Source organism: Corvus brachyrhynchos, unplaced genomic scaffold (genome assembly GCF_000691975.1).
Source record: "Corvus brachyrhynchos isolate BGI_N302 unplaced genomic scaffold, ASM69197v1 scaffold200, whole genome shotgun sequence".
NCBI classification, from domain to species: Eukaryota; Metazoa; Chordata; class Aves; order Passeriformes; family Corvidae; genus Corvus; species Corvus brachyrhynchos.
Window position 1 is genome coordinate 5,424,327 of NW_008236184.1, and position 23,765 is coordinate 5,448,091.

Consider the following 23,765-nt stretch of genomic DNA (forward strand, 5'->3'; position numbering starts at 1 on the left):
CATTGTTATCAACTTGAACAGTCAGAGAGTCAGAGGAGTTCTTGAATGAGAGGGAGCTGGTCAGGACTTCTTGACCAGCAGCAGGGAAGTTAAATATGGGGAGTTAAAAAAGGAGGGAGATCACCTTGATTTCAGACAGGAGGAACACGCTGGAATTTGATCTCAGCTTTACTCACCCATCAATAATGAGATGTTCGTAGGGAGCCTTCTTGTCACACACGGGGCAAACCCAAGTTGGCTTCTTCTCATTCATTTGGATGTAGAGAGTGGCATCAAAACACTGCAGGTGGGAACAAGTCAGGGCCCTGCAGGGGATGGTGAGGCGCATTTTGCCAAGCTGTAAGAGAAAGAAACCAGGATTTTATTACCTCGGTGTGGAACTAACCGACAGGGCTTTTCTGCCTGAAAAGAGAAAAGAGCCAGGTAGAGTTTAATCCAGAAAGAACTCTCAGAAATCCGAGTTTTGATTGAACTATGTCACATACACACTTCCCTCCTTCCTGTAAGTTTGTAGTGGCATAAAAGTGACTAAAAATCACATTTTGAAGTATATTTGATCAAGGGAACCGAAGAACACGTCCTGCCATATTCCCCTAACAACATACAGGGCCCACTGAGCACCCGTAAATACCAGTGTCCTGCACAGAGCACAAACAGAATTATGCTTCATTATCGTGAAAGTATCATTACACTGAGTGGAAAGCAGACAGTGAAAGGAATTTCATCTTAATCTGAAATAAAAATCTCCTCACGAAACCCCAGCATTTGGTTTGAGGCCAAGTGCTTACGCTGCAGATCGGGAGGGGCTTGGACTGGCCACACTAAAGGTGAGAAGCAGCAATGTCTAAACAAGACTTTCACCACATGAAAACCCAACAAAACAATCATTTATGGAGAACTGCTTATGCCGGGTAGTTTGAAGTTCGATATTTGACTAAAATATACACAAGGCCTCCATCTGAGCAGCCTCAGCCAATTCCAGTGGTGGCTGGGAGTGGAGCAGGTTGGGAGCGTGCCTCAATCCAGCCCCGTGGCCAGGCTGATCCTGAGCAGTACAAGAAGGATGCCACAGGATGGCACCACAATATCCCCAAAGCAAAAACAACATCAAGAACAAAGGCTCTATTCACAGGCCACCACTTCCTCCATGATGATGATGATGATTTTTATTCCCTGTGAACAGAACCCCTCTGCCCCACTCCTGGCAAATCCAGCGTGGTCTCGCTTCTTTTCCTTCCCTCTGGCTCTCAGTTGCTGTCACCAAGGCCCAGCAGATGGGAGGGGGCAGAGAATTCCCTGGGGAGCCCCAGGCTGGTGGCAGAGGCTCAGCCCACGGCAGGAGATGCTCTGTGTGCCATGTGTTTGGCACCCCCTCCCCCGAATCCGTGACCAAGCACATTATTCCTATCCCAAAACCAACTCCCAGAGCAGCCAGGCCCCCGATCCGTGTCTGTCAGGAATTCTCATCTCCCAGATGGTGGGGCAATGGCTCATTTGTCTTTTGGGCACAGTCCCCCAGCTCAGGGAGCATCAGAGGGAAAACCTGGATGCTTCAAATGAAAAGTAAGGAAGGTCGAAGACAGGTGCTGCAGGAAGGACATAAAAACCCATTTCCTGAGGGAAACAAGCAGAGTTAAAAACCAGGAAGGTTTTCCCAAGGTTTTGGTATAAAACCTCTGCCTGTGACTTCCCTGAGGTGGGATTTAACCACACTCAGAGTTAACAGGTTGATGCTCTTTTCCCATTTTTAGCATTGAACCTCCTGGATAAGCTCTGCCACAATGGCTAAGCTGTGTCAGAACTGACAGAAAAAAGCAGGGATGCATCCCAACTTTGGAAAAGCTGCATTGCCCAACACTGGGACTGTTTGATTCCCGCCTGTTGGCAGCCAAAGAAACACTGCATTAATTTCTTTTACAAGCACACAAAACATTTCTATCTTTCCCTGCTAAAAAACAGGAGTTCAGGATTTGTAAACAAAGCTGCAAAACCTCCAGTAAACCCCTGGATTTGGAATTTTTCTTCAGTTAAATATTTGGTCCGGCTGCAGAGCCTGGAGATTTATTTATTTGTACTTCCAGGGGCAAAAAGGAACATGAATTCAAGTGTGTTCCTGAGCTCCGGGCTCAGAGCAGCCCCTCTGCCTGCTGGATCCTGCATGGGTGCCAAATTCCAAGGAAGCTCTGAGCAGCCTGGAGGGCAGAATTAAAATTATGAAGACTAAACCCACCTCCCTCATTTGTTCTCCTGGATACTCCCAAGGAGAATCACACCCAGGGGAGGGGAGAGCAGCACCCTCCCATTCCCAGAGTGATGCTAAATTCCTTAATTTTCCATTTTGCTGCTGGAGACCAAATCAGCATTTTCAGGGTGCACCTTCAGAGCATTTAAAGCTTAGAAAACAACCACAAAATACAGACAAAAAATTCTCCTTGAGCCAAAGGCTTGCAAATCAAATCAGCAAGTGAAAATACAGGGCTGTAAATGAAATTCCATTCAGACCTGAGGAGAATCAAGGTAAAACCTTTCTGTTGGAAGGTGCAGTCTCTGCCCCAAAGAGCCTGGGATGGATTATTCCGAGAGCTACTGGGAAATCAGGCAGCACTGAAGGAGGAGAAAGTGGAGGAAAAAAGGGAACCCAAAAGCACTGCAGAGGAATTTTATCAGTGATGGAGGCAATCAGGACAAACAGGAAATTCCCATGGAATGATCTATAAAGCAACACCTTGACAAATCAAATAAGCTGAATAAAAATCTGTAATTCCACCAGATGCATGAAGACTGACTTAAAATAATTCATCAATACTTCAGTGTTCCAAAATATGACATGGCAGTTACAGGTTTTTGAGATTATCAGCTCTACAGATCAGGATTTTATCTGGTAAATGCAATCTGTATCTTTCTCACAGATTAGTTTTATCTTCCTTAAAAATTCCTTATCTTCCTTAGCTAGAATCAATGCTGATATGGAAAAAGGAATAAAATTGAAGATCATGACAATACCACATTCAAAGATTTACAAGAACGTTATATATATATATATATATATAAAATAACCACACTGTTAATTGTGCTTTTTATGAAGCAATTACACCTCTAAAAGTTTCTCTTTTTAGAGTTTAAGAACATATTAAATAACCTGAAAAATAAGCTCCAATTTTGCAAGAATAAAGCCAAGTTTTCTTGTTTAGATTTTAAACCTGAGAATTTCGTGTCAAGCCTGAGCAGATTGAGGCAAAGCAGGAAACAGATGTATCCTTAATCTTGACAAGAATTTCAATAGCTGGGCTGCAATAAAGGGACTCTGTCAATCAATACAGAGAGTCAAGGATTCTGAAGGTGCCCTGCACCTGAAACAAGCCCCAGAGATTCAAAGAAGCACACATCACATTAATGTTGGGCATTTACCACTGATAACACAAATCCAGGCACAAAACAACGCAGCTACTTGGTTAAAAAACAACAAATAGGTCGAGATACATCTCTGCCACTTGCATGTTCACTGGAATTCTTTTCTCTCACCTCAAATTGGATCAAAACATTTTGTTTGAACAACCTCCAAGACACTGCTTTGTTTTTAAGTGCAGATTATTAAATATTCCAAGTGTACATTTGCACATCACCCATTTCAGATTCAAGGTGCTCAATACCACATTCACCCCCTTTCCCCCTGAGAGAGGTTTTATCAATCCAAGCCCAACCTGCACACTCAGATGATCCAGTGACAGATTTAAATGTGTGCTTACATATATTTTGAGTAACATTTTCAAGCTAATGGAACACTCCTTTTCCCAGGGGTATTTCACAGGCTTTTAAGCACAGTGAGAGAGAATTTCAGCTGCTCTCTGTCCCGACAAAGTTAAACCAGGTAAACACAAGGTAACCTCTCCCACACACATCCCACAACAGCCACATTTCAATCAGAATCACTTTGGAGGGAATAAAAAACCAACTTACTGGACAAAGAAGAGACACTCTTAAGCTGGTAGTTGCTATTTCACTGTCTGGATCAGCAGTTAGTTTCTCTTTAACTGGTATTTAAAGAAGAAAAAGTTTATTTTAGGTTAATTCAAACATGAATTGGATGATGAAGAAATAAAACAAGTCTGAAATGCACGTGGTAAACTTCCAGTTCAAGACCCCTAGAAAATGTGTTTATCCAGAGATAAACTCAGGTCTCAACTCTTCTACATGCAACTTTGCACTGATCATTTTTTAATACCTACCAACAGATAAAGCACATTAATTTCACCTCTAACTTCAAGCTGAAGTTGTTCAACTTGTTAACAATTCTCACATGAACAGGCACCACTAAAACCCCCCAAAATCCTCATCAAGCAATCCTGTGACTTAAAACTGAAAAGCAAATTGAGCAGTAGGAAGTCAGAAGTACCATGACAAAATCTGAGATTTAAGTAACTGCAGTGAAATATCAAAGTCTTTCACTTCTGGAGTCTTTCATCCTCTATTTTGGTGTGCAAGGCCTGTTTTATAAGCAGTCATTGGTTAAATGAACAAGTCAGTCCCATTTTATTCCTGCTCTAAGAACTGCACCTACACCCTCATTCTCAACTTGCAGAGCAGCAGCCACCTGGAACTCTCTAGATTTTTGGGCATTTAAATCATCAAACTGCATTAGGACAAGTTAATGCCCAGCACTTTTATTTACTGCTGGACTCATTTCTTCCCTTGTGGAGAAGGTACAAGCCCTTATCTGAGCATTACAGAGTAACAACAGCGATCAGGTGCTGGGATTTCACCCTCTCCCTGAAAACCAAACACGCAGCAGTTTGTGCTGGCATTTTTATGACACAAACTTCCACCAGCTTGTTGTCAGAGCAAACACTAAGGCAGCAAATCTCACACCCGAGTGAGGAGGGGGTTGGGAGGAGCTCTGTGCTGGCCACTCTCTCCAGGCTCACTCCACAGCTCAGTGCCAAGGGAACAGAACCAGCTCGATGGAGCCGTTCCTGCCCAGCATCCAGGTCCAGGGTGAGGCCTTCAGCGCAGCCTGCCCGAGGTACTGAATGAGCACTTCTCTGTAGAAATACAGTTGTGCCATTCTGCACAAACAAAGCCAGGATGGCTGAGCTGAAAGAGATTCTCTTGCATTTTTCCCCTCACAGTGTCAACAGGGTTCCTGGACTGGCTCCTAGTGCAAACAAAGGCCTCTGAGTCTTTGAATTGGAACTGAATACAAAGAACACCACTATCAGATTCCCAAAGCCCAGAGGGCTGTAGGAAGTCCAAAGCTTGGTTAGTACAGTCCTGATTCCAAATGTGCCTTCACAAAAGTGATTTCTCCTTTTTGAACAAGCCCAGCAGACACATACTCAGTGCTCTGGAGTGATCCGGGTTCCGGATTCCCTTGGCCCGCAACCGCTGCAGGAGCACCGTGGAGGAGAGCTGCTTCACCAGGTACACGGCCATGGAATAGTTCTGGAAAACACCAAACACATCAGAGCAAACCCTGGCTGCAGCACAGGCAGCCTGGAGATAGTTTGGTATGGGATTGCAGGTGGCAAAGTTCTCGGAGAAACCCTTCAGGAAATTCACGGGGCTGGAGTTTCAGAGGCAACGAAAGTGACTTCACACTTCACTGAGGCTGAGATGCAAACCAGGCTTTTAAAACAGCATTTAGGACACTTCTGGAAGTTCTACATCTATTTCACACATGCAGCCTATCCCTCTAAACAGGGTAATTTTACATGGATAACGTACTGCCCGTGTGTCAGTGCACTGAATTTTATATGGGTAATGTTCAGCACTGCACTTGTGGCAGTGGTTTAATTTTATATGGGTAATGTTCAGCACTGCACTCATGGCAGTGCACTGAAGTTTATACAGATAATGTTAAATATTGCACTTGTGGCAGTGCATTTAAGGAAAGCTGTCAGTTCAAATATCATCAGAAGTTTTTTTTAATAAAAGCTTATTTTGGTTTCAAAATAGGAAAATGAGCAGTGATGCTTCTTCAAAAGATGCACCATCTGCAGTATCTGGAAGCACTGGTCATCTTCTCTTCCTGCACTCAGCTGTCTCTGAAATGTGAACTGCACCACCAGAGAAGAACAGGAAAAAGGCAGTTCAGGAGTTCAAGGGCTGAGAGGGGCCAAGATGTGCTCTGGAGACCCAGCCCAAGTCCCCACTGCCAGCCTGTCCAAGGGCTGGGTCACTTCCCCACCAGTCCCCACAGATCTGACCGTGCCAAAGTTCCTTATCAGGGTCAGGAAAAGCCATGGATGCTCCCTTCTGCCTCTACAGGAAATCCTTTGGGATCCACGCAGGTCAGAGGCAGGACCCAGCTCTGTCAGGTCCCATAACTCAGGTGAGCCTTCCCTCATGGAATGAGCTCTTCCTGCCAGGGAGTTCAATTCATAGCCTGGATTTCTGAAGCTCTCATTTTTCTTACAATCTCCAAAAAAATCAGGTTATAAATGTCTTTCTAAAAATGTGATTCAGCAGCAACACCTCTCAATCCCCAGAATGGAAAGGACCAAATCTGTCTTCTCACATTAGGGTACATCAATTATTTTTTGATTTAAACATTGGCTAAACCTGGAGCTGCATTCATACAATTTAAATTGAAAAATAAAAGGCTTCCCCCAGCAACTGCCACACGTTTCCACTTAAAAAAATCCATGTAATTGTGACATCTCCCATCCTTTATTTAGGATCTGAAGGCAGGATTTCAGTGATATATCTCACCACAAAATCGCACAAATTGAAATAGCATCAGAAACACCACGTTTTAAATATTTTATTCTCGAAATGAATGCTTCTCACATCGTTAAAAACCACTACTGCTTTAACTTGTTTGTTTAATGCCTCAATTAGGAGAGAAGTTAGAAAAATGCTAATTAACGTTGTGAAATTATTTACCGACAGCTTGAATCTACAAAGGCAGGAACTTGCCCGAGGCATCCTGTACAGAAGGCTCTTGAAACAGATTGTGTAAAAATCACAATGAGGACTCCAGCAAAGGTAGGGAGCACCAGTTGGGACATGCAAGTGATTCTTGAGGGAAGGGGGAGAGAGGAACTCAAATTTTGTGCTGCACAGGCACAGCCAAATAAAAAATAATTCCTCACATTTCACTGTCAAAGTCTCGAAGAATCAGTTTAAGAAGGATTGTGTCTTACAAATCGGAAGGGATCTTAAAGCTCCCCCCATTCCCCCCCTGCCATGGGCAGGGACACCTTCCACAGACCAGGCTGCTCCAAGCCCATCCCACCTGGCTTTGGACACTTCTGGGATCTAATACTTACTTATGCCAGAAGTTACCCAAAATGTTCTTTATAACCGATTTATCTGTGAAACCTGAGAACCAGCCAGTTCCCAAGGGACTAACTCCAACCTGGGGCTCTTCTTGTCCCTAAATCCTGAATTCTGAATCCCTCAGAGCAGCATCCAGGATCCATCCACCTGCATGGAGGCACGTCAGCAGTGTCAACCAAAGCAGGCTGATTTGTAACTGCTTATTTCTGGTACCTGCAGTTCTCATTAGATAAAAGAGGATTTTTTACAAAAATCACTCAGCCATCCTTTATCCCATAATCTGAATGGAGATTGTTTTCCGCTCCACAAGAAATCCATCATGAAATACCATCCTGGTGTTTTATAACTGCCTATTGTGCCTGACTGGAGTGTAAGCATTTTTCCACGCTGGTTCAGGAATCCTGGGCTTTGCACGCTGACAAATTCTTGGACAAAGTTTCACCTCAGGACAATTCTGGGGACTTCTAAAAACAGGATGGGGGCAGTGGCAGCAGCACACGGTGCCTCTGGAATGCCCATCCAGCAGCTTTGCTGCCAGCACTGAAAGCAACTCACTAATTCATGGGCTGATTTATTGAAGTCCCTTTTTGCAGCATGTTCCAGATTTAATTAGTCCAGTGGAACATCAGCAATTTTCTAACACCGGTTGTAACGTTCTCCCCACAGACACAAAAAAGTGATAAAAACATGAGGTTTTAGATCTGAAGGATGAGGAGAGCAGCTGGGAGAGGAGAAATGTAGGAAAGGCCAATGAAATCAGCTGGGTTGTGCTGTTCTGTGCCCACACTCACAGCTCTAATGCGCCACTCTGTGCTCAACGTCACCCGCTCCTTGCAAGTCCAAGCCAAGGTTTGTCAAGCCCCTGAAGTCAGGAAGAGCTTCAAAGTCTGAAGTTTGGCCAAATCAACAAACAAAAGGTTTAGAGGATGCCTTGATCTCTTTATCTGGGCCCTCCCTGAGCCACAAAGATTTGGGGGGGAGGGGGGAGTGAGGAGGGAGAGATCCTACCCCAAACGTGAGGGGGCGATCTGAGGGAGCACGTGAGGGATCTGAGGGAGCACGTCCCGACCGCCCGGCACCACAGAATTCCAGCTGAACAAGGACACTCTGTGGCTACCCCAGCAAGGATCTCCTGCACAGTTAAACCTGCTCATCTCTCAAAGACATACAAGAGACCCCAGAGTCACTCACTCTGCCAATCTCTGCAGTCCAGGACACGACGATGGTGTTGGGGACCGTGGTGGACAAGCGGACGAGTGAGGTAATGTTGATTGGTCGGCTGGGGCGCTTTGGTTCAACACCATTTTTGGTTGGTGGCAGATAGCCCTAAAAACCAAAAGATTTCATCTCTCAGGAAAATGAATTCAACAGAGCTTTTGCCTCCTGCCCCTCCCACCACAACCCAATACACCTGGACCGGGCTCCGTGTTTAATTCAAAGGGAGAAGGATCAGACAATAAAATACCAACTATTCTACAAGATCTTTCTCCTGACAGAAATCCAAAATCCTAACCCTGCGCACAGAATATTGAAGGCAACTTTGCCACCTCTCCTGTCTCAGCAAAACTAAACAAAAAAACCCCTAAACTTTGGACCAGAGGTTCTAAAATGCAATCCTTTTTCCTCTGCTCATGTTAATTTAAGACATTAAAGATTTTAATTAAGACTTATTTTTACTTAATAACAACATGTGATCTTGAAAAGGGAGTTTTCAACTTCCATCTTCATAAAATCACTGAATCATTAAGGCTGGAAAAGGCCTCAAAATCCTCAGGTCCAAGTTTTGACTGAACACCACCTTGTCAAGTAAATCCGAAGTCGCTTTTGAACCCTTCCAGGTTTCAATCCTTAACCACTCTCCCAGGGAAGGAATTCTTCCTAATATCCAGCTCCTGCACTGGAGCCTGCCTGGCTCACACTGCCCAGCCCAGCCCAGCCCCTGTGCTGCCCAGGACTGGCAGCTGCTGTTGGGCAAACACCAAAATTTCCTGTCTTTTGGGAATTCATCTTCTGGATCTACTGGCTAAAACAGTTTCCTTGATCTTTCCATTCCAGCGCTCCAGAATATGAAAACAAAGGTAGGGATAAATTTTCAGGCTAATTTCTGGCAGATAATTCCTAACAGTGCATCCCAAAATGTGTATTGAAAGAACATCTTACTTACTGGAAGGCTGCATGGTTTCCCATTTACTTTCACACATAGATTGGGTGGGAAGTGATCTTCTTGTGGACAACTGGTTTCTGATAAACAAAACCTAAAAGCAAAGAGCTGCTATCATCTTTCACTTTTAAAGTGATTTAAAGATTGTCTTTTCCTGCAAGGAATTGTTCTTCCACTGAGCTATGAAATCATGACAAGTCTTGCTGAGCACAGTCTCAAATGATGTCAATTAAGCAGGAAAGCCCCCCAAAATGACAGAGGTTCATTCAAGAAGGCTGTAGGTTCCTCCTCAGATTCCCTGAATTCCTCAGCCTGACTCGTTCCCATAGGCAGGTTCCTGTGACAACAGACAATCCCAATTTCTTTGCTGCCTTTTCTCCAGCCTGACCTCTCCACGGTCAGACCAAGGTGTCACAAGTGACATTTTCCACTGTCCCAGCTGCAGTTCCAGCAAACCAGGCAGCTGCTGAGCACAGCCACGGACTCCTCAGGCCTCTGATGTTGAGTTTATTTACTGAAGTTCAAAGAGGCGCTCTTGCTGCTGGATCCCCAGCAGGACCCACCCTTCCTGCTCCCAGCCCGGCTCACGGACAATGGGCATTCCAAGGAGCAGCAAGAGCCTCTCAGCTCCCCTGGATTCCTTCCAGGGACCTGCCCCGTCCATGTCCATATCCCATCAGGGGCTGGATAACCAACCTGCTGCTCCCAAAGAGGGGGAGCTGCCTTCTGGCCCTGTTTTCCCTGATTCCCTCCTCAGCCCTTGGTCCCTCCCACCCCACCCGGCTGAGAGAAAGGATTTCATCAATTTGTGGTACACCTGCCAAAACCCCCAAATTAACCAGGCTGTGATTCCCAAAGTGCCTAAAGAAGCAGACCTCGGGATGCCCATGGAATACTGAGCTTGGCATCCCTGCTAGGAAAAACAACCCTCCCTGCTCATGGATTCTTCAGGCCCAGGCACATGGAATGCAAACGTGGAGTTACAGGAAGGAGGATTCGCTGACAAGAAAATCAACCAGGATGAGGCTCTTCTCCATCCAGGAATTCCCAACCTGCTGGGCAGGATCTGAATCCTAAAATCCAGCAGCAGCACAGGCAATAAAATACCTACCTTAGCTGGACCTGTACTGTGAAGTCACATTTGGTCCCAGAAATATCCCTGGAAACAAGAGAACGTGGGTTAAAACATCCTGTTTCCACAAGAGATCCCTCAATATTGCAATACAGATTCCTTAAGAGTTTGCTGGAAGTTCAATTTATGGAAAACACTTCTTTTTTACCCCAAAAAAAGTGTAAAATACACACTTTCAGGTGTATGTATAATGTACACCAGACTTTCATACTTGTGCTCAAACCACCACTCTCAAGACAAGCTCAAAGGAACAGTTTTTATTTTTCAAGGTAAACAAATAAATCCTCATCTGACCTATATAATTTCCTTTTTTTTGGTAAACTATGAAGTTCTGAGGGGTAAAGTACCACCTTTATAGTGAATTAACAGAGAAGGAAGGGCTGCAGGAAGCAGAATTCTGGATTTGCAGAGAACTTCGGGCCAGAGAAACCCACCCAAAACACACTGGTGGTGCTGAATTCTCTCCTCCTCACCCTTTTGCTCCCCATACAAAGGGGAAAAGAGGAAACATCCCCCTCCCATTTCCAAGTTAGGGATATGGAAAGCTGGCTCCTTTGGGTGGTTTATCGGGATTTAAAGGCTGCTGGAGCTCACTCACATGGAACTGCTGATCTGCTGCACTTGCTGTGGCGTCAGCGCGAAGGCAAAGCAGGTTTCTCGAAATCTCTGACTGTTATCTGAGGCTGCAGGAGAACAGAGAGCATCAAAACCAGCCCAGACAATCAGTCAATAATGGAAGAAAGTGTCTACATTTCTAACACACGTTTTTATGGCCAGCCCAGCAGTGTGAGGCACATCTGCTTCTCTGTACAGCTTTAGAGCCAATGAGGAAGTTGCCACTGAAAGCCTCCTGTAAATAAAAATACAATGAACAAACTTTATATGCCTATAAAGTGTACATTAAAATAGGGATGAAGATAACGGCAGAGCTGAGGCAAATCAAGGCTTTTTATCACTGTAATTTAATGTCAAATGTGCTCTGATATTAAAAAAAAAAATATCTTAGGACTTCTCATCAATCACTTTTTTATTTCCCTCACTGCAGCAGATCATGGCTTGGCCTGTAGAAGTTCACAGAGGGGCTGAAGCACAACATGTGGGACATCTCACAGTTCAGTTCAGTATTTTATGGACTGAAAGGCACCAAATATATCTGTAATAAGCCAAGAACTCATGAGATCTGCAACTATAAAATCTGATTTTGAAGCCTTTCCACTCTGCTGAACCAAACACTGCTCAAGAGTAAATGCTCCTGCTGGAAATTAATGTTAAATATCTCTAAAATAGTGCTTTTAGCTAAAACTCAACCCTTCACAGGGCCACTGCAGCAATGAAAAGAGTTTTTTAAATAATAAATTAAAAGAAAGCATCACCTCCCCAGAGAATTACTCCACACACTCACCAACACACACCCAAGTGCACCTTGCAAGCAGCTTTCCACTCAATCTCATTATTCTTAATAACTTTATAGGGTTCTGAATAAACATCCAGTGCACTGAACCCTCGACAAATTTACCCTTTTTTGGTTTACTATCATGCACTTCTTGACTCATCCCTGAGTGACAGCAGAGTGAACACTTCAGGGTGAGACTTGAGAGATTTTGTTCCAAACAGCGTGTGGTGGGCTGGAACCAACAATAGTGAAGGCACTGCCTGAGTATAAATATTACCAGCAGCAACCTCCCAAAATTACATCTCTATCCATCCTGCCTGACAGTGCTGCAAAACCCTTCCATTTATTCCACTACTTGCTGCTGCTCCCAAGCTGGATGAGCAGGAACGGGGAACAGAAAGTTGCTGCTTGGAGGAGCACAGGGAATCTTTGGAAAAGCATGAAGTTTTATAAAGAACTTGTATTTTGAAATGCATACATTTCCTCCCAGCCAGCGCAGCGAGCACAATGGCTGCAGGAAATACAAACACAATGTGTACAATTAACAATGAAAACCTGCTTTCACACGTGCTCCTCGATAGAATTTGACACCTATTTTTAGCTATAAATGGAAAGATCACCATTACAAACTCTAATTAACAAAAGTTGAATTAGCAAAGCTAATGCACTGCAGAGAAATGAGGGAATTCCAGTTATTATTTCCGAGTTTTCCATAGTTTTATCTGCTGGGTTGATTTTTCTCCCAGGTAATATTTGCTTTAGCCTGGAAATTGTCAACTTTGGCTTTATTAGAAAAGTCCTGGAAGGTTTTTTGGGAACTTTTGGTGTGAACTCCAGCACTTTATTAATTAAAAACTGCTGAGCATTTAACTAATGCCACCTTCATTTAAAGCTTAATTATCCAGAGAAGTCAACCAGCAGCTATCAAAATTCTAACCCTGCCTTTCCCACGCTTTTCCCTTTCCCCTGCCCATCTTTGTGCTTGGTTTGGTTCTGCAGCAGCTCCAGTTTAGGGAATGCAGCAGGGAAATGGGCAAACAGGAGGAACTGGAAGTGCGTGCAGCAGGAAAACTGTGACACAGTTTGGTCCAGAGGTTCGCATTCAATCCTTTTTCCCCTGCTCATGTTGATAGAAGATTTATTTTTACTGAATAGTGATATGAAAAGAGGGTTTTGAACTTCCATATTCACAGGATCACTGAATTTTTAAGGTTGGAGAAGACCCCCAAGATCACCAGGTCCAACTCTGACTGAACACCACCTCGTCAACTAAATCAAAACTTGATTTTTGAGCCCTTCCAGGGTTAGTGATTCCACACTTCCCTGGGGAAGCTGTTTCAATACTTAACCACTCTCCCAGGAAAGAAATTTCTCCCAATATCCAGCTGTTGTATTGGTCAAATTAAAGCATTTATACATTTAATTGGGAGAAAATGTAGAAGGAGATCCCTGAGTGCTGCCACGGGAGCTTTCCCCATTCCAGCTCTCCTCACGGTACATGCCAGGACAGAAAACAGCTTCTGCTTCAATCAAAAACGAAATAAAAAAAACCCTTGGACATTTCTTCTTGAGATTTGGGTGGTTTTTTGTCTTTTCAGTGTCTTTTGTGCAGTTAATGTTGCATCCTCAAAGAGGAGACTTTGCAAGGGCAAGGAGTGACAGGACAAGGGGTAATGGGTTTAACTGAAGGAGGGCAGGGTTAGATGGGATACTGGGAAGGAATTCCTGGCTGGGAGGGTGGTGAAGGGCTGGGCTGGAATTCCCAGAGAAGCTGTGGCTGCCCCTGGATCCCTGCAAGTGTCCAAGGCCAGGCTGGCCGGGGCTTGGAGCAGGCTGGGATAGGGGAAGGTGTCCCTGCCCATGGCAGGGGTGGGATGGGACTTCAGGCCCCTTCCAACCCAAACCCTCCTGGAACTCTGTGCTGTGCCCTTGTTTTACTGACTGGGAGCGAAGCCTGGGAGCTGCTGGATCCCTGATTCCAGAGCTCTGATTCCCTGGAAAGCAGCACTGCCACCCCCAAGCTCTCCATACGTTGTTTTGTGTACAGCCCTTGCTGTGATTACCACGGGAGCATGGCCAAATTGCAAAGAGGAAAGAAAAAAACCTGTTAATTAGGCAAAGATGCTCCAAAAGGCAATCAAAATATTTCAAAACTCTTGACAGACTGAGCAGAACAGGCAGAGGAAGACAGACCAGAAGCTACATTAAACTACAACCGAGTTATGGTCAGGCTCCTCAGCTACTCTGAGGATACCACTCTGCCCCTTGGATGTGTAGTTGCATCGAAAAGGGAGATGAAATCTGGTTTTTCTTTGTGGCTTTCTCTAATCTTCTCCCTTATCAGCTTTTCATGCCCATATCTAGTCCTTCTAGATCTGCTTAGCCTACAAATGATGCATGAAAATCCCAACAAACCACAAGAAACAGAGCTCATTTAGCAGCTTTTCCATGAAACACGGAGCTTCCATCTTTATCTCTGGCTCCAACTCCTCTATTCCCAAAGACTTGAGATTTTCCAAGGCAGAGACATTGGAAATCTGGAATTTCAGAGCGCAGAAAGGCTGACAGATTTCTATTAATTCATCTGGTGTATCTGCTGTGTTTAAAACACCAAACAGATCCTGGCAAGTCAAGCACATAATTTAAAGTTCTGGAGGATGATTAAAACCAGAAACATACAAATATATCGTCTTAGACAATAAAATCATTCTGATGGCTACAAACACAACCATGCCCTGCAAACAACCATCATTATTTAACAAAAGAAAGGTAAAAATAGATCTGCAATTGAAAACCAAGTGGATGAAAATAGAATTTATAATCCAATAAAGCTGGAATCAAGCCAGGACAACAGAGTTAATATGAACATTCTTCAGAAAGATGCCAGGAATGTTTTTTGGGGGTTGGGTTTGTTGTTTCTTTTCCATAACTATGATTTATTAAACATGAAAACACTTTCTTTAGCTCTCTCTGAATGGAAAAGAGCTTGGAAGAGTCAAGAGTGCAAAATGCTTAAAAAGTTACAGAGTTTCTTCTCCCAAGCTCTTCTTTTCCTAATTCGCTCTCATCACCATTTCCTGAATTACTCCAGGTTTACCTCACTCCAGGAATGATCCAAACAGCACCTGGGGTTGGTACAGATTAACTGAGGGACACAATTGTGCCTCGCTGGTTGAGGATTTTCTTAAAACATTTTACTCAGGTAAAAAGTTTTCAAAATTTAAGGGAAAACTGTTTCAATATATGGCATCCACAGGGCCAAAACACTTTAAATCCTATAGGAATATCTATATAAAAATATATATATATACACACACACTGTATATATAGGTGCGTGTATATATATATTACAATACATGTACATACACACAATCAATAGATCACCTATTTAATAAACAAAAATGACACAGAAAAGGCATTTTCTACTAATTCTGCTCTTTATTTTGGAAAACCCCTCCAGCACCAGAGTGAAAAAAAAGAACCCATCTTGAGTGGCTGCATTTTCTACAGCTCTAAAAATATTCTGTTCCACCTCACCAGTACCCAGGGCTAAAAATAGCCACACAATCTTTCTGCAGTAAAATACCTCTTGCTGTCTTGAGAAAAAGCTACTCTCTGAATTTCCATTCAGGCACAAACACCCTCAAATCTTTCATGAATTTTCTGGGATCACAGAGCGGAGGTGGTGATGCTTCCTAACACAGCTGACCAATAAACTGAGGTTCATCTTCCCACCATTATCACCTAGTGCAGCTTATTAAGCTGGAGGGAATATATTACAGAGAGGCTTGGACTGAAATTAAGTTTGTACTTTACACCACAGTTGTTACCTAAGATACCACTGAATGGGCCCTTTCCCAATGATTCCCAATAATTGTGTTGATTTCCAAAGGCAAAACCAGTTGTGTTAAGGAAGAGTATGAGCAGTAGAGGAAACTTTTGCTGCATGCTATAAGAAAAACAAGGGATGCCTAATTGGTTATTCACTAACCTAACCGTCTGGATTAGCTACATTTGTCAAAATATTAACCACAAATATGGAATAGCTGTCTGGAACTTCCTCATGAGGGGCAGCTCTGCTCTCTGTGACCAGGCACAGGACGAGGCAAGCTGAGTGAGGGGTTTGGGATGGAGTTCAGGGAAAGGTTTTTCCCCTGGGGGTGCTGGGCACTGACCAGGCTCCCCAGGGAATGGGCACGGCCCCGAGGCTGCCAGAGCTCCAGGAATGTGGGACAACGCTCCCAAGGATGCACAGGGTGGGATTTTGGGGTGTCTGTGCAGGACCAGGAGCTGGACTGGATAATCCTGCTGGGTCCTTCCCAACTCAGGATATTCCCCAATTCTTGCTTTTCCTCCCCAGACAGGTGAGATGCCTCATTTTGCTTTTCCTTTAAACAACAGAAGGCATCGCATCAATTTATGCTCAGTCCTCTATCAAATATCACTGCTGAAAATTTAATCCCTGCCTCCCAACCAGAAAACTGACTGTGCTTAGAGGAGGGCACAGAAAACATGAAGCTTTGAAAATGTTAAAATGCAGAGAGGCTTTGAGCCCTGCTCCAGGGCAGCAGAAGGCAGGAAATCCGTAACACAACACCACAGCACGGCTCCTCATCGCTCCGGCTGTCCGGAGCCTCCTGGATCGCTCTGCCCAGGGCTCATTTATCCAGCTGTGTTTGGAAGCAGGAGCCAAGGCTGGGGTTGAGCTCTAATGGCTGTAGGGAAGCACGATCCAAGTGGCTCTGTGGGAGAAAAATGCTGAGAGGATTCACCTTAATGGGGGATCTCATCTCAGGCTGCACCACGAGGCCTTTAAAGCCACCCCAATTTCTGGAGTTCCCGGGTAACCGAGTGTTTATTTACACATCAACACTTCCTGCCTCTGAACCACAACCTCTCAGCCCCAAGCTCTGTCATCTTCTGGAACCAGCAGTGCTTTCAAACCACCACCTACCATTCCCTGCACTTCCTGCTGCCCTTAAATGCAGCTGCAGTGAGCAGGATGGGGCTGGGCGCAGCCAGATCCCTCCTGGAGCCACCCTCTCCCTGGAAAAGCCTCTCAGCCATCACTAAAGCCACGCCAGCCCATGCCGAAGGAGGGCTCTGCATCCCAATATCCAATATCTGACATCCCTCAGCCATGTCCTGCACAAGCTGTGGGGTTCAGGAGCTCTGAGCTCATGTCCAGCACCAAGAGAAATCCCAAATTCCCACTGCTTTTTGTCACACCTTGGCCATTCCACTTCATCTCCATCACTTATCACAACGGATGCTGCATCCTCAACCTTTCAAAACACTCCAAAACTACTTGAGGGGAAGCATTTTAGTAAACACTCAAATCCTTCTTTCCTTGATGAGCTCTTCTCCCACCTCCACAGGTCACAACTGTGCCCACAAGCAGCCCGAGAAAAGTGAAGTGACAGGACCACGTTCTCCACCTTAGAACAGATGAAAAACTGAACCCTGGCTCTGGTCAGCTGCTGCATTTATCCCTTCAAATCATTTTTAGATTCTGTTCAACTCACAGTTAATCCTCAGGAGGAACAGGCAGAGCCACCCTGGGGGTGGGAAAGGAAGGGAGTAAAGAGATGTGAAGGAGCTTATTTGAAATTGTGCCTAAACATATATATGAAAATAGCCTGGAAATACTCCAAGGGCTACAATTAATCCATAAATATTATGTATTTTATAACTCTTTCAGATATGTTGTATAAACAGAATACAGAACAGATCAGCTGGAAATTATGTGCAATTGGACAGACACTTATGTTTGATTATTCTTTAAATCACTCATGGCGTAGAGCATTTCTGAAGACCTGCAGGAAGATTAGGGGACACTTCCATGCCAACATTCCATGCCCAAAGTCTCCACTCTCCCAACCCACCTCTGTGGATGGATTCCAACTCTCCTCTCATCCTCCTAGGGCCGTGGATCTCCACTCCACATTCATCATTTTTCCAGAGTGAAGGAACAGCCCCTCGATTCCTTCAGACACCTGAATTATGTCCCACAACTCAAAAGCTGCTTTCATGCCTCAGTAATTTAACTTTTATTCCTAAAAGCACCAAGTCAGACACTTCAAAGGAGCAGCACCAAGTCAGCACTGCCACCTCCCTGCATGGATCACAGTTCCGGAGAAGTCTTCCTCTCAACAAGGAAGTTTCTTTCCTCAGGCACAGCGCGGGATTGTTGGGATGTCCTGCGCAGGGCCAGGAGATGGATTTTGTTCCCTGCTCCTCCTGATATTTTATATTCTCTATGGTTCCGTGGAAGCCAAGTGGCTTCCCAGCTCCATTCACAACAGAGCAGCCGTGTCTGGAAACATCCACATCCTGTCAGGGCCTGGAATCTTGGGACATCCACATCCTGTTGGGGCCTGGAATATCGGTGACCTCAGCTCTACGCATGAGGAGATTGAGCAATCAGCTGAAGAGAGCCTCAATAAATGACACTCCTTGTTTTTAGCACAGGAGTTACCCAGTTGGTTAAAGCTCTCTCAGACTTTAAAGAAACACTCTTGACTGTGGAAAGCTTAACTTGAGGCCCAGCGCACGCAAATCCAAAAGAAGAACCCCAAGTGCACTGTAATTCCAGTGCAGCCCCAGCACAGAGCTAATATTTCACCCCCTTCTTGCACAATGAAAAGCTGCAGGGCCGGAAGTCAGAGAGCTCAAAGCTGAGTTGAGAATATAGTGTTTTGTTGAACTTCCTCCCACAAAGTACATTTCAAAAAATAATAAACACAGAAGACAGTAAAAGCGTGACTTTCATATAAACCGTAACAGCAATTGCACAGAGCAAGAGATCAGCTCACTGATAGAGAAAAAGGAGAAATACTTGCCAAGCAAAACTTTCTTGTTTCCAACCCAGCTTTCTTGTGCACTGAATTGTTTAATTGTTTAATGGCTGTACCTTGAACTGCAGGCACCCTAAAGATTTCAGGCAGCTCGGTTGCAAGGTCTGGCTCCATGTCCAAGGCACCAGGATCACTCACAGCCAAAGGAAATTCATGGTAAGTGCAGGTCAGGAGAACAAATGCTGGTTGGGGAACAAGGACTCAATCCCTGAGGGGGAAATTCTGCTGCCGGGAGAAATCCTGGTGGTAGAGTCCAGAAATCAAGAAATTAAACTGAGACCTCCATCCAGAGAAGCCTCAGTAGAGGCACTGGAAGCTCTGATGGTACCTGGAGTCTGGAATTCTCCTGGCTCTGAGGGATAATGACTGATCTGTGCCTCTTCCTTCCAGGAGGCTGCAGGTAAAAATTCTAATTCCTCTGGCTCTGATCCAACTTTCAGTGAGTGCTGTGCTCATATCACTGAGAGCTGAAGCACAGCAAATAAACTGCAGGATGATGATCCTTCTGCCATTTGGACTGATTTTAAAGAGGAGGAGAGCTCACAGCCTCTTTAATCCTTTCAATTGGAAAAAAAAAAAAAGCTTCATTCCCCTTACAGGTAAGTGAAGGCCCCTAAGCCAGTTAAAATGTTTTTTGGAACGACTACACAGCTAAAGCAATTAGGAATGACATTTGCTGTAACAAGACACATTTTTAAGATGTTACTTAACTATCTCATGTCCCTTCCATAATAATCTGGCAAATTCTGGTCCTTGTTACTCACAGTAAACACACTTCACCACACAAAAGAGATCTTATCTGTGTGTTAGGAGTTACTTTTAGAAAATGTGCTTAAAAAACAACCAATTAGCAACGTCTGGGCTCTGGGGGCTGGAAATGGGAGAATTAAGTGAGAGCTGCAGCTTCACTTGACAAACAACCTAAATTCTCCTCTTTAAGAGATCCTATTAAAAAACAACAGAGAAGCACAGTAATAAGGCAACTTGCATGCATTCCACCAAGGCCAGAGTGGACAGCTTTTCCTCCAAAAATAAAAAAGCCATAGAATCACTTCAAATGGTGGTTAACCACAGCAGAGAGCTCAGTGCACATTCACCCACCAGCACACATTTGCAGAACAAGGAGCCTTCCTGGCTGGCTTGGACACAAACCCATCCCATCTCGATGCTTTCTCCACTTGGCAGTGAGGGTGACTAATAAAATGTGGATCAAATTCAACAGCTCCACAGCAAATGAACAAATGTCTCTTTGTCTCACATCAGCAATGCCCAAGGAAGGACTGGACGTGGCACTCAGAGCCTGGGCTGGTGACAAGGTGCTGATCAAAGGTTGGACTCCATGATCTTGGAGGGCTTTTCCAATGTCAGTGATCCTGGGATTCAGCCAGCCACGCTCAATAGGTGCTGGTGAGAAGGGTGCAGATGGATAAATCCTGCATTCCATGAATCCAGCCCAGCAAGCAGCCAGCATCCACGTGAATCCTGGGCCAGAGCCGCACTCAAGTGGAAGGAGGTAACATCTATTCCCTCCTGTTCCTGACGTTACAAATCAGAGTTAGCAGATTTCATTTCCTCATCCGTTCCTCACATTAGTTGTGTGCTACCCACCCACCCAAAGAAATATTTGGGTACAGAATGCCTGTTCGAGTTCCCTGCTGGGCAACTCCCTGCCCTGAGGCTCTCTCCAATTACTGCTTCTCCAATCAACCATCACTTCTCAAAGGGACAGAAAACGATAGCAAACCTTCCCAGCTGGACTTGGGAACAACCAGGGGCAATCTCACCCAAGGATGTGCTTTGCCCAGTTTTAGGTAATGACTGTCATCCCAGAAGGATCTGAAACTTGAATTAGACAAATTCTCTCTCGCACACACATTTTCTTTCTCTTCCAGTAGGTTCTATTTCAAGCAGGCAGAGAATTATTCCAAACCCCACATCAGGTCATCAGTTCATCCTTGTGGGGGAGGGCAGCAGAGTAAATTCAAAAGTTCTTTATCCCTATCCCATGAGTAATCTGATGGAAAAAAGCAAGCAGGAGATGCTGAAATGCTGGCTGAATGCCAGGTTCTGAGCGTCTGCAGTAGGATCTGCCAGTGGAAAACAAACCAGGGAACCTACACATTGGACACTTGAGGAAACCCACACTGCTGGCAGCAGCGAGAAGGATGCTCAAACCATCTGGGGCAAATATTCTACAAATCATTTCAGACTTTGCAAAGTATCAGTAATCAACAGAGAACACGAATCCAAGTCTGAACAGGGTGCTGAGGCCCTGGCACAGGGTGCCCAGAGAAGCTGTGGCTGCCCCTGGATCCCTGGAAGTATCCAAGGCCAGGTTGGACAAGGCTTGGAGCAGCCTGGGATAGTGGAAGGTGTGGGGATGGGACTGGATGGGCTTTAAGGTCCCTTCCAACCCAAACCATTCCAGGATTCTGTGATATGCACGGACACTGCAGCTCTTCCCTCAAATGCTCAAGTAAAAAGGTTTTTAACAGGATTGTTTCAGACAAACAGAATTCCCATACAAAACAAAAGCCCCCAACACTCCTGAAGTTAACAGAAAGGACAGGGATTGCTTCCAAAGGTATCTATCCGCTTGGAATTTCACTTCCTTTTTCTCACCCTGACACTGCAAAAAGGGGAAAAATATCCCATTGTCCATCAACTCCTGAGGCACTGAGACCTGGCAGGGAGTGAATTACGATCCCTGCATTTGGGGCTGGCCTGTCAGACGGAGAGCTGACAGCAAAGTGCTCTCCCCACATGCAGGAATCAATGCACACCATCATTCCTGCACTGGAATGTCTTGTGGAAATTACAGCCTTATTTTGAAGTATTTATAATGGAAAAGCAATGAGACACATACCAAGTAGCTAATTAGCTCACACCACCAGCATTGCCTGGAATGGTTATTAATCAATTAGGGTTTAGATTAAAGCTAAATAGATACAGTGCACCTCTGGAAAGAATACCTGAACCAGAAGATTAAATTACCAAAAACTCTCTGCTTTTCCTTCAATTACAGCAGCTAAACCAAAAAAATATGCAAGCAACCGTGCCAGATCCTTTAGAAATGCACAGACAACCCTCAGCACTCACACATCAGGCCTCCCACATCCCCACAGCCCTTCAGACTGTCACTGGAAAGTACCTGCTCAGCTTTGTTTACAAGGGATTTCTTCTGCAAAGGACTTTTTTTTCTCACTCACCCACCCTCTCTTCCCAGATCTCCTCTCACAAATCTGCTTCTCCAACCAGCAGTGAATCTTTCCTGGGGTTTCAAGCCAGCAGAAGGTTCCACGAGCAGCCCCTCAGAAATCACCAGAACTGTTGCATTTAGGCAATATTTAAGAGTATTAAAAGTTAACCATGCTGTGAAGTGCTACGTGGAGCCAGAGAAATCACACATTATATAATGCTCTGGAAGCAGCAGATCCTTCTCAGCAGCTCCACCAGTGATTTATACCTTCATACAAAAAATCAGTTGCAAGAAAAGTAGCCACAACTGCAAAAGAACCACAAGCCTCCCTAAATTCAGATGTTCAGACTGTAATGGATCCAGCAAATTTCCAGCCTGGCATTCCTTCCCTGCACAGAAGAGAACATTTTAGAAGCTTGATGGATTTGGGGGTAGTTTTGTTTAGTTTGGGGTTTTTTTTTAATAATGAAACTCTGTGGTTTATAAGAACTACTGAAAGCAGACTGGTTTTTCTTTTTCATTTTTTTCTAAGATTTAGTTTGCTTCTTGTCAAAGTCCCCCCTTAAAAATAACGGATGTTTAAACCATATTTAGAGGCTCAGCTAAAGCAACTAATGAGTGTTACGTAAGACGTCTCTCCATGTAGAACAATCTGTTCCAAAAGTTACCAAAAATAGCAATTCTCTAAACACTGGTATGATGCAATATTTAACCAGTTGCTGCACCAGCAGCTGAATTGGGCCATTATTCCCCAAACACCACCAAGTGTCGGGACGAGGTTTTCTTACCTAGGCTGGTGGGTTTGATCAGCTCATCCAACAAGTCATAAAAAGGGAGTTTCTGCAGTTTGATGTCGGGGTGCACGGGGTGCAGGGCCGAGGTGAGGTGGGGCAGTTCCAGTTCATGTTTGGGTCCCAGGAGTGACACGGGGAGCAAGGGGGACGTGGCGGGGTGGCCGTCGTAGCCGAGCTGTGGAATGGTGGATGGCGACAGCGTGGCCGGCATGGAGCTCGAGTGCACACTGGGGATGGACAGGTCTGCTGGGGTCATGATTTTCTGGGGGAACCTTCTCCTATAGAGTTCTTTGATTTTCATCTGGACGGCGGGGCTGCAGCCAGCCTTGAGCAAGTGCAGGGCTTTCGTCAGCAGTTCGTGTTTGCGGCCGTGCTTGTTCCTCCCCGCGTAGCCCAGCAGCACCTGCAGTTCCGAAACTCGAAGGCTCATAACCATTTGCTTCAAAGAAACAAAACAAAGAATTAATACTCAACTTCCAGCATCCGCAGCAACACTAGAAAGTGCCTGAAGCCCATTAAGAGTGAAGGCACGGCGCCACTGCTCTGCCCCCTTTTACAGTGCTCACAGATATTTATTTTAAAGTCTGCAATGAGAGATTTTTAAAGGCATTTCCATTCTGTGGGGAAAAAACCTGAGAAAAGGACAAGTTGCCAGTGCAAAATAAAGGTTGTAACTCGAATCATTTTTTAGTCACTTGCTAGAATCTCTGATGCTAACTATTTTTTATTGCTCTAGCTGGATGTAAAAGAAGTTATACGTTGACAATATCCAAGCTGTGCCAATCCTCAACTCCAGACACCCCTTCCAAGTGCCTCCCTCACTTTCTGCCATGCAGCAGAACTAATCCACACAGGTTCAAAGAAAGGAGATCAATGACATTAAAAGTAGAGTGAATATAATCCCACTTGTGTGCAACCCCATGCCATCATTCCTGGGTTAAAGGAAACTTC

The 23,765-nt window shown here is 44.7% G+C and overlaps 1 protein-coding gene across 2 annotated transcripts in view; it reads right to left on the minus strand.

Moving 5' to 3' along the window:
* The window catches only part of PIAS1 (protein inhibitor of activated STAT 1), a 30,347-nt gene extending 7,066 nt beyond the window's left edge, over positions 1–23,281 (minus strand). Inside the window, exons 1-8 of one of the 2 annotated variants that reach the window (XM_008637441.2) lie at positions 22,809–23,280; positions 11,170–11,254; positions 10,551–10,598; positions 9,443–9,533; positions 8,470–8,604; positions 5,334–5,439; positions 3,958–4,031; positions 177–337 (exon numbers count right to left, since the gene is read on the minus strand). In XM_008637441.2, the coding sequence (XP_008635663.1) occupies positions 177–337; positions 3,958–4,031; positions 5,334–5,439; positions 8,470–8,604; positions 9,443–9,533; positions 10,551–10,598; positions 11,170–11,254; positions 22,809–23,250 (1,142 nt within the window). In that variant the 5' untranslated portion in view covers positions 23,251–23,280. Of the gene's footprint in view, positions 1–176; positions 338–3,957; positions 4,032–5,333; positions 5,440–8,469; positions 8,605–9,442; positions 9,534–10,550; positions 10,599–11,169; positions 11,255–22,808 lie in introns of both variants that reach the window. The other variant, XM_008637433.2, reaches the window with a different exon arrangement.
* Between the last annotated feature and the right edge of the window lie 484 nt (positions 23,282–23,765).